The following is a 10,370-nucleotide window of genomic DNA, read 5'->3' as shown; positions in this document are numbered from 1 at the left end:
GCTCAATGCGAGTCCACTAAATTTTGAGGACTCCATCAAGATGCAATTGCAATTCTCTCATTGAACAAACAAAAATGTTTACCTATACCATAACAGGTTGATCAAAATGATGAACCCAGAGCATCACAAGCGGAATAAACTCAAATGATGGTATTATTTTCAGTCTTCAGATGAGAATAACAATGTAAACTACAGTTGAAGCTTCAAAATTTTTTCTCCTTATTCTACAAATTGTATATCGGAAATAGTAAGAATACACTACAATCCACAGTGGATAGTTTATAGTCACTGACTTCCAATAATTATAGGTTGATGATCTCTAGCAGCCCAGAAACCAAATCATAGATGTTTGCAGTTTGGGCCTGGGTCAACTATAACGAACTAATTTCTTATGCTTAACGAACATTACAGGTTTTGGCAACTCACATCACAGAACTTATATATATTTTCAGTCAACCAAAGTAAGTAAGCATGTAAAACAATGAATTTAAGGTAAGATAATCAGTGAACAAGAAGTTGAATGTTCGAGAAATTTAAGAAAAGAGAGAGATTTACAACATGAGATGGATCCTTGAGGAAAGGGAAAAATCACCTCAAAGAAACCCTAATAACACATTAGATCTGTGAAACCCACCTCTAAACCAGGTATAATTCGAACTTGTGTAATGCCTGGTTCGAATTCAACTACTATATATGCCCCCGCGATCTGGGTATTGTCTGTCGAGGAAATGGATCAATTCCCCGTCTCACTAACACCAAACACTGAAAAATCATCTAATATAACCCTTGTGGAATTCAGGGAGCTCAGTCAAGCCCCACACATTTCCCGTACGTGCAGGGAGTGTGAGACAGAGCACATAAAGAATTTGTCTATTTCAGATACCAATCAATAGGTACAAATCCTCTTTAGTTATTAAAAACCAAATTTATATTTTTCGTAATCCGAGCCGATCGGTCGTGTTTATCAGACTGCCACTATAGACTGGTGGTGCCAGCTCAATATTTAGTTTTACCCCGCGAGTCCCGCACATTCTAATTGAGTCAAATAACCTGTGTCTTATATCATTGGGATTTAAATATCACCCGAACTATAAATTCCCGATTTTGGCGTCCGAACCAACTAAAGTGTAGAAACACTTTATTTCAAAACCCATTTCATGGGGCCTTGGCCAAACATACCCTGAGGGCTTGGATATATAAACAATCCGTAGCCTTGAGAATTCATTTCTCAAAGGCTAAGGGTTAGAATCGGTTTTGGAAGAAGAAGAAGATGCTTGGTGAGATCTCTTGGAGATTTTCCATTGATTGTATGCATGCTACCAAATTCACTTCTCTCTTTGGTTGATCATCAATAGGTAACCTCAAATTCCTTACAACAGTTTCAATTCTGGTTTTAGATGTCCAAATTAAGCTTAGGTTGCTGCCATTGAGTTCTTGTAATTCAATCTCTTAAATTTCTTCATTTTCTTCCTAAACTCCTACCTTGAATTTCAATTACATGTGTAATCCCTTTGATCATACATGCAGTTGGCTTTAATTGACCCCTTTGATGAGTTCATCATCTTCCCCAAACCCTTGGACATAATAGAACTGAGTTTGGAGACCAAACCAGTCAAAACCTGCAAAAATCTAGGTTCTGTTGCAGGACCCGAATCTTCAAGGGAGGTCAACCGGGTCTGAGCTAGGCTTGAAGATCCGACCCCCTGTTGAGTGCGGATTTTGATCCAGTTTGGGTTCTAGCCTTTTGTAACCTTCTCTAACCTTCTGTAACACCATTTTTAGGGCCTTTACACTATCTTGAATCCTCCTCTGAAACCTTGGTCAACTCTCTTCCTTGCTTGACATCAGTCCAAGGTACAGGTGAGTTGGGGTTTGGTTGTTTTCTTGTGTTTTCCATATGTTTGAATGCTATATGTATATACTCTCCCTGCATGCACAACGAATGACATAAATTCTGATTTCTATTTAGGAACTTAATAACCTATTGCTAGTTCTAAGTATTATTCATGTTAATTACATCTTGTTAGTGTTATGTTAAATTCATATGCTTTAGAATGTTATTTTCTTATGGACTGTTTCTGTTAAGAATAGATGGTTACGAATTCCTGTATTGTGAATGATTGTTATGATTGGTTTATGCATTGATGTATGCTTGTGAAACATTGTGTCCTTGAGTGGACGTCTATATGGAACATGGTGCACTCTTGGATACAACACGTCATCATCTAGAAATACATGATTAGGTTGGAAACCCCAAGATACAACCCTTACCAGTAGGGCTTTAGGTGCTGAGTAATCAAAAGCCTGATGGTTGGAGTAGGGGGTATACCAGGATCGGGTGTGCATGATTATCGGGCTCTGCCCGAAGGTTTGGTACAAGGTGTCAAGCGTGGAGGTGGGCTCCTTACGGTATTGGCTGAAGGAGTATGGCGGCGAGAAAAAGAAGTGACCTAAGATGCTTCCCGAGTCAGCACTGTAGCTTGAACTTAGTGACTTAATATGTTTGCTAGGTGGTTAAGTTAAAGATGGGATGTTACATGCATCATGTGAATGATAAGTTTTAATAATAAATTGTTTCATGCATCATTTGAATGTTGTGTGTTTCCCCTCTCATTAGGCTCAGTGGAGCTCACACTCGTGGAAAATCCTCTTTAAAGTTTGTGCAGGTGATGAACTACCTATATACTAGTACGTGGAGCTCGCAGATCAAGAACCCGAGGAGCATGACGGGTCTTGCACCTGTGACCTGTTGTGTGCCTTTTCGTAGGCGGGCCTAATGGATTAGGCAGGATCTTTAGTTCTTTTTTGTATTTATAGACTAATGTATATAATCTTTTGAGGTACCTTAAATACTGGCATATATTGTGGTGTAAAGACCATAACTACAGGCTATATGTAAATATTGATATCATATGGTTCCCTAACGGGTTCCTTTGGTAAATTACTGCCTTTACTCGCTTCTGCTATTCGATTATCTATGTTGGTGTGTGCATTAAGAGTGTTGCATTGTGATCCTGGTAGTCTTGAGTGCTAAATAGCCTCTCTTCATACTATGCCTAGACAGTTCATGCGGGGTGTGACAAGATCGAAATTCCCAAAAATCTTGAAGCGTTCACATTTGTCTTTTGTAATGAAATCGTATCTAATTTGAAGAAATAAAAAGGAGCCATTGGAGAGACTATCAACAATAAAGAGAATAGGCAGAGCTCTTCTTAACCCTCTTCTTCTTCTTATCGCCACTGGCACCTTCCTTTGGCAGTCGCTTCTCGACCTTGGGCTTTTTCTCCGCTAGTGATTTCTCTTCTGCCGCCTTCTTCTGCTCCATCAACTTCTTCTCTGCAGGCTTCTTCTCGGACTTCGGAGCCATTGCAGAGACTAGCAATAGCAAAGAGAATAAGCAGAGCATGAAAAATGACTCAGAGAGCAAATTGGCTACAAAAGCTCTGGTAACCGGAGTTGTAGAGGTTACCAGAATCAAGAAAGAGCACGATTGGAGTTGTAGAGCTTGAGTTTTAGGGCACAAAACAACAAGGAATGGCAGAGCCTTCGATCGAATGAAGAGAGAATGTGAAGTTTAGTGCTTTGCTTGCCTTATGTTATGTTTTTTTGTGGAAAAGCCCAAAATACCCTCACTCACTTAAGTGAAGTTGGTGTTTCTCTAAAAATTTGAAAAAGTGTTTCTCTCAGGTGAGAAATGTGATTTTGGTGTTTTGCAAATGTGTGCTAAAACTGTGCCAAGTGCTCGGTTCTTTTTTTTTTTTAAAAAAAAAAAAAAAAAAAACAGGATATACCATTCAGTTTTTAACATGTTTTCGTTCCAAAAAGCGAAAAAACACTTAAAAACAACATTGCCATACAAAGCCTAAGGGTCTGCATGATAACACTTTTGTTTCTGGTCCATGTTTCATCATTTCTATTCCAGAAATGACTTTTTGTAAATTGAATACCCAAAAAACTGGTGGAGATAGAGGTGGCGGCAGTGGTGGTGGCGGTGGAGGCGGCAATGGTGTATGTGGAGGCGGCAATAATGGAGGTGGTGGTGGTGGTGGTGGTTGTGGTTATGGGGGTGGGGCAGGTGGTGGTGGAGGTGGAGATGGCAGTGGTGGAGGTGGTAGTAGTGGTAGAGGAGGTGACGACGACGGTGGTGGAGGTGGAGGTGATGGCGGTGGGGTGCTGGTGGCAATGGTAATGGTGGAGGCAGTGGCGGTGGCGATGGAGGTGGTGGTGGAGGTGGAGGTGATGATGGTGGGGTGTTGGTGGCAATGGCAGTGGTGGAGGTAATGGTGGTGGTAGAAGTTGTATTGGATGTGCTGTTTTATTCCTTTTATTGATAAGACAAAAGCTACAAATTAGAGCTTTTTTTGTGTCTATTTCTTAGCAACTTTTTTGTTTTGAGTCATTCCTGAAAACAAAAAAAATGAACAGATCTTAACAAATGGATTTCTCTTATTTTTTTATTTCCAGGAACCAAAAAACCAAAGAAATAGAGAACCAAAAATGTTATCATAGTATTCTACGGACTAGTAGACTATAAGGTCTCTTGCTCACATGTCAAGTTCTAATCAATTATAGAGTTGTTCGTGCAGTAAAACAAAACCTGGAATAATTCACAGCAACCAAAAATGGTGGATAAGACTACGAGGGGGTGCATGGACATAATTGGATAGGCACGGGTATATGCCAATGGATGAGATGATCAACGATTAATGGGGAAAAATTCCGCATGATGATTTTCACACGCTCTCACACAAAAAGTAGGCACCCGATTGCACAAGACAAGCCGCCCCTGTGCCCTGACATAGGGGTAAGCTAAATGATGCAACACCCTTGGTTATTTTCGGGGTTTCAGGGGGTACGACCATCATTTTGTGTGCCCTTGTGCCAAAACACAGCGGTGGCGTGCACTTCACGATTTGGTGGCATTCTCTTTTCCATCTTTTATTGGGTAATTTACACATAACACTCCTGAGGTTTAACGAAAGTATAATTTTACCCCCTAATTTTGGATAATTCTATGTACCCCCTAAAGGTTTACAAACGTTAACAAGTACACTCATTTCGTCATCTCATGATTAACAATGTTAAAAATATGATGTGAACTGACAGAATTACCCTTACAACAAAAAACAAAAAATAAAACAAACAAACAAACCTATTGGGGAAGATGAATTGCAGGTATGGGAAATCAATTTACACCTAACCAGCCCTAAACACCACTTTAAGCTGATCAGTCTCATCAATTTATAAACATGCCCCATATTCCCATGGGCAACACAACAACCACCATCAGGGCCTGCCCGTATTGCAGTGCCATCGCCGGGGGCTCAACCCGCGACATAGCCGGCGAGCCTCAGCATGTTTCCATCGAATTGACCCCATCTAGCTGCTCGGACATGATCAATTAGGCCATAGTAGAGCGCCTCTCAATACACTAGCCTCTCTGGCATGTTGGGAGGGATGTTGAGCTCTCCTGTTCGCAAGAGATCAAGGAGAACGACGAAGCATGACGGATTACGATCGATGAAATATTCCTCCGTTTCGTTGGGCCCAGGTTCCAGTTGTCATCAAACATAGCTCCGAACATGGAGTTCCGGCCGACGTTGGCGAGAGTCGTTGTTGTTGTCTTGAAAATTTTACCTTCGACATTGAATCTCACCCTGTCTTTCTGAATTCCTGTCATTGGCAACAGATAAGAGAACCCAGTTGGGGGTTTTTGCAGGGAAGGCGGCAGGGATTATCAGGGAACCAGATGGAACTTGGATTGGGGAGATTAGATATTGCTAATAGTTGGGAGGAATTGATGGGATGGCCGGATTAAAGATCTTCAAAAGAACAAATAGTCATAAATTCAATCAAAGCTGCAAAGCTGGAAATGAGAAGATAACCCCAAATTAGGAAAATAAATAACAACCAATGGGAAAATAGGACTGAAAAAACAACCCAGAAGAGACAAGAGTTTGATAAGAAAGATACACTAAATTGTAAGAATTGAATGAGAAACATTGATAAAAAAACCAAAAGGGAAATTTACGAAACACCCATTGAAAATGGATCGATACTCAGATCATCCCTTCTTATTTGAAAATACTCAGATCACTCCTTGCATGAGAGCCCTATACTCACATTAGTCCCTACCGTTAGTTTTTCACTGTTAAACATATTTAAATCTCTAGACTACCCTTGACTAATGTAGAGTTACTATTTTACCCTTGAATCTAAAACCCCCAATATCCATCTTCTTCCTCACATGACCTGCAACTTAATCTCTGCAACTAAATCTCTGTCCAAGCTCCCCAAAAACAATAATGGAAAACCAAAAAGCAGATCGGCGCCCCATGATACCCACCTCTCTAAAGTGTGAAACTGCAGCCTGAGAGGAGAAAACGCTCTTTAATTTTCTAGTTCAGTTTCAGTGTTTGAGGGCCTCAGAGAAGAAGCGAAACCATGGTCCCTTCCTGCTTCAGTAGTCCAAACCAATTGACTCAAGAAACCCAGAAGCCACAAAACCTCATCACCTGCATTTACCAAACTCAGCTCTGGAACTTCCCAACCTTCCTGACAATTACCTGGTCCAAAACCCTTTTCTCCATTCCTTAATCATCCATGCCGTCGATTTATTCTCCATCAATTTCTCTCTCTTCCCATCAACCTTCTCCTTCTTTCGAAACCGACCTGGCTCCAAATCTGTCTCCCTCAGCCATCAACATCGCCACCGAGTCAAGCTCTATTGGGATTTTTCTAAGACAGAGTTCATCGGAAACTCGGCCGAGCCTGCCTCACGCTTCTACATTGCCATCGCCTGCGATGCCCGCATCGAATTCTTCATCGGTGATCTTAGAGAAGATGCGCTGCGACACATCGCCGGAGCTAGCCGAATCTCTCCTTCCGCCGAATCCACTTTACTATCCCGTCGTGAGCACGTATTTGGGCGCAGGAATTTCGTGACCTCTGCTCAAATCTCTGGATCGAAGCATGAAATTGGGATCGAATGCAGCGGTGGAGTGTTGAGGATGAAGGTGGACGATGAGGTGGGTTTGATTGTGAAGAGATTAGCGTGGAAGTTTAGAGGGAACGAGCGAATTGTGGTTGGTGGGTCTGTAGTGGAGTTCTATTGGGATGTATTCAATTGGGTTACAGGGTCTGGTGGTCATGGAGCGTTTGTGTTTCAAGTAGGGGATTGTGGGGTCTGGCCTGAAATGGTGGGCCTGGAGAAGAGGCTCATGAGGAAGAGCTTGTCGTCGCCGTCGCCTTCGGCAATTTCGCTATCACCGTCTCCGTCGTGCTCGAGAGAATTGGTTTCGAGGTCCTTGATTCCATCAGTAGAGAAATTGATCTGACATCCCTTTATGAATATGTCGTGGATGAGAGCCGCCATCAAGCTGTGCAGGATGATATTCTCTGTTCCAAATTAAAAAAAAAAAAAAAACAAAAAATAGAAAGTAAGAAATTGGAAATCTAGCGGGTGATGTTTGGAAGACAGAAGAAAAAACCACCTGCGGCGGCGGCGATGAGGTTGTCTTCAGTGACGGTCTCTCGAGGGAGAGTGTGGCCGAACTTCTTCTCCCACAAAGCAGCGAGTTCGTTGACGTTGAGGAAGTTGCAGGCCGGTCAGAAATGGGCCTTGCTTTCTCAGTGCAAGACCCAGCTTAAGCTTCTCTCATGGCGGAATCTGTCCTTCTCACTAAAAAAACTCCTCATCTTCGCTGCCCACAGGTTGAAGATGAATGAAAGGGTAGTATTGTAAATTTAATTCTAAAATTTTAGTATAAAACCAAAATAGTCATTTTACAACAATAATTAACAGTTGACTAACACCATTACTGTAGCATGGGTGATATGAGTGTTTTCAAATAAGAGGGGGTGATCTAAGTATCGATTCATTTTCAGGGATGTTTTATAAATTTTTCAGAAAAAAAAGAAAAGAGAAACAACCAAGCTGAGAAAACCGAATTATTTTGCAGGAAACAAGATACAAGAAGAAATAGGGGACATGGATGGATTCGCAGGATGATCAGAGCAAAACTAAATAATTGCGATCTGCGAATTTAGGAGGAAATTATATCTGGGTATAAAGAGGATATGGTTATAGAGGTGGGTTTTCATTTTTTAAGGACTTGGTATGGTGGGATTGGAGAATTGGAGCTGGTTTCAATTCAAAATCGTCATCTCTCTCTCTCTCTCTCCTTTTTTCTCGTTCAATGTTTCTTTTTCATTTGGTTAGGTGTAAATTGATTTCCCATACCTGCAACTCGTCTTCCCCAATCGATTTTGTGGAAGATGAGTTGCAGGTTGGTTTTTTTTTTTTTTTTTTCCTTCTTGTAAGGATAATTCTGTCAGTATACAATATATTTTTAACATTGTTAGTCATGATAGTGTATTTGTTAACATTTGTAAACCTCAGTGGTAAGCAAAATTATCAAAAATTGGGGAATAAAATTATACTTTTGTTAAACCTTAGGAGTGGTATGTGTAAATTATCATTTTTTATTTTGGATTAGTAGCCTAAACTTCCCGTACGTGTACATTAATACTAGGGCATCGTGGAAGTATTTGTATCCTATGCAGTTACTACACGAAGCAGTGCTGCATCGTGCGACGGATGCAGAGGCCATGTGCACCATATAGGGCCCATTATGCCACATGACCTCTGTTGCACCGCACGATGCAGTACTGCACCATGAAGTAACAGGATAGGATAACGATTCATCGAGGAAACCATCTCCAATAATTAATTTGAGACTAAACTTTGATATGTGATTAACCTAAACCATTTCCTAGATATTCAATCCTAACTATCATAATCAAAATTGCCCTAGCACCTTCAACTTGACAGAATACATGTTGTACTCAATCAATTTTGTCCGTGAGTTTCTGATCACAAAAAACCTGTACTGTACCTAATGAAAATTATTTCCCTTTTTTAAACTTCTTTTTTTTTTTTTTTTGGGTTTTGACTTTCTTTACTTCTTCCTCAGTTCGCGCAACGGAGACTAGAATGCGGAGCGGGACCCACAATACCGCCCAAAGTCCTGGGCATGGGAGCATCACAGTCACAGATTGACAGTGACAGTGTCGTGTAATTCTCTTGTTTTTTTTTTTTTGATAAAGAGTAATCCTAGTTCGTTAGCTTTTGCAACCTAATAAATAAAGCAGTGACTTCTCTCTGCCATCCCTTCCTTCTTTCTCCTCCACCATCTGCGTTATTATTTTAATGAAAAAAGTTTTCCTCTACGGTGGTTGGTGAAGGAAAAGTACACCATCGAGGGCCATTATTAGTTATTACTTCTCCATTTTAATCCTATGCGTGTTTTGTTGTTTCGTTTTTAGATTTGAGATTGTGTATTACACTCGAAGAAGAACTCGAGATAGAGAAACAGAGAGAGAGAGGGATGGGGTCATCAACGTATGGAACAATGGATGACTTCTTGAAGCAGTGCCAACAGTCGGGAGACGCAGCTTACACGGCCATAAAATCTCTGCTGGAGAAGCTCGAAGATCCGTCCACTAGAGCTGAAGCTCGGATCTTCCTTTCCAATCTACAGAAGCGCTTCGATACCGAGGCGGCTTCTGAGCAATGCTTCCACACCTTCCATTTCCGTATCCACGACATTCTTCTTGGTGGTTACCAAGGTATCCATTCTTCTTTATCATCATTGCTTCTTTAATTCTGATTCATTTCTAAACGATCTTCTTGTCTCTCACACACGATCTCTTCTCGTTCTGATTGATTGAACAGAAATTGCAACTCGGTTTGCATTTGTAATTAGTTGGATATTCATTTTCTTTTTTCGCTATCATTCTCTGCGTCTACTTGTTGCCTGTTGCTGTGCGTGGATGTTTGAGTCCTTCCTGTATTGGGTTATTATGCATTTCCGTAAAAGAAACTACAGGAGTTGAAAATAAAAAGATGAAACCAATGGTGCTGCTTGTGTCAAGTTATAATGTCAGCTAAAATGAAGAGATGCGTCGGAGACAGATGTTGGAGTAATTCTATTGGCATAAATTTTCTTCTCAGTTGGCCAGACAGTCTTTCGGAACCCATCTAAGACACTGTTTCCGAGATATGATGAATGGATTTATTGAAGTTGGTCTCTTAAACATTCCAGTTCCTACAGTGATGTAGAATACCGACTGTTTGTCCTATACTTACTTCATAGTTCGTTCTTTTTTGGTCCCTCCCCCCACCCCACAAAAAAAATAAAATAGTATTCTGTTCTAATGAGATTCCATGGCCTTTGGAACCCCATCTAAGACGCTCTTTCCGAGATATGATGAATGTATTTATAGAAGTCGGTCTCTTAAAAATTCCAGTTCTTACAGTGATGTAGAATACCGACTGTTTGTCCTGTGCTTACTTCATATTTCGTTCT

General features: G+C 40.8%; 1 protein-coding gene across 2 annotated transcripts in view; it reads left to right on the top strand.

Moving 5' to 3' along the window:
* The first annotated feature begins 1,262 nt into the window (after positions 1–1,262).
* The window catches only part of LOC122666986 (methionine S-methyltransferase), a 106,793-nt gene continuing 97,685 nt past the window's right edge, over positions 1,263–10,370 (top strand). Inside the window, exons 1-2 of one of the 2 annotated variants that reach the window (XM_043863127.1) lie at positions 1,263–1,272; positions 9,388–9,630. In XM_043863127.1, coding sequence (XP_043719062.1) covers positions 9,390–9,630 — 241 coding nt within the window. In that variant the 5' untranslated portion in view covers positions 1,263–1,272; positions 9,388–9,389. Of the gene's footprint in view, positions 1,273–9,358; positions 9,631–10,370 lie in introns of those variants that run through there. The other variant, XM_043863126.1, reaches the window with a different exon arrangement.

The sequence above is a fragment of the Telopea speciosissima genome, chromosome 7, assembly GCF_018873765.1.
Source record: "Telopea speciosissima isolate NSW1024214 ecotype Mountain lineage chromosome 7, Tspe_v1, whole genome shotgun sequence".
NCBI lineage: Eukaryota > Viridiplantae > Streptophyta > Magnoliopsida > Proteales > Proteaceae > Telopea > Telopea speciosissima.
Note: the sequence above shows the minus strand (reverse complement) of the source record. Positions and strands in the feature narration are given on the sequence as shown.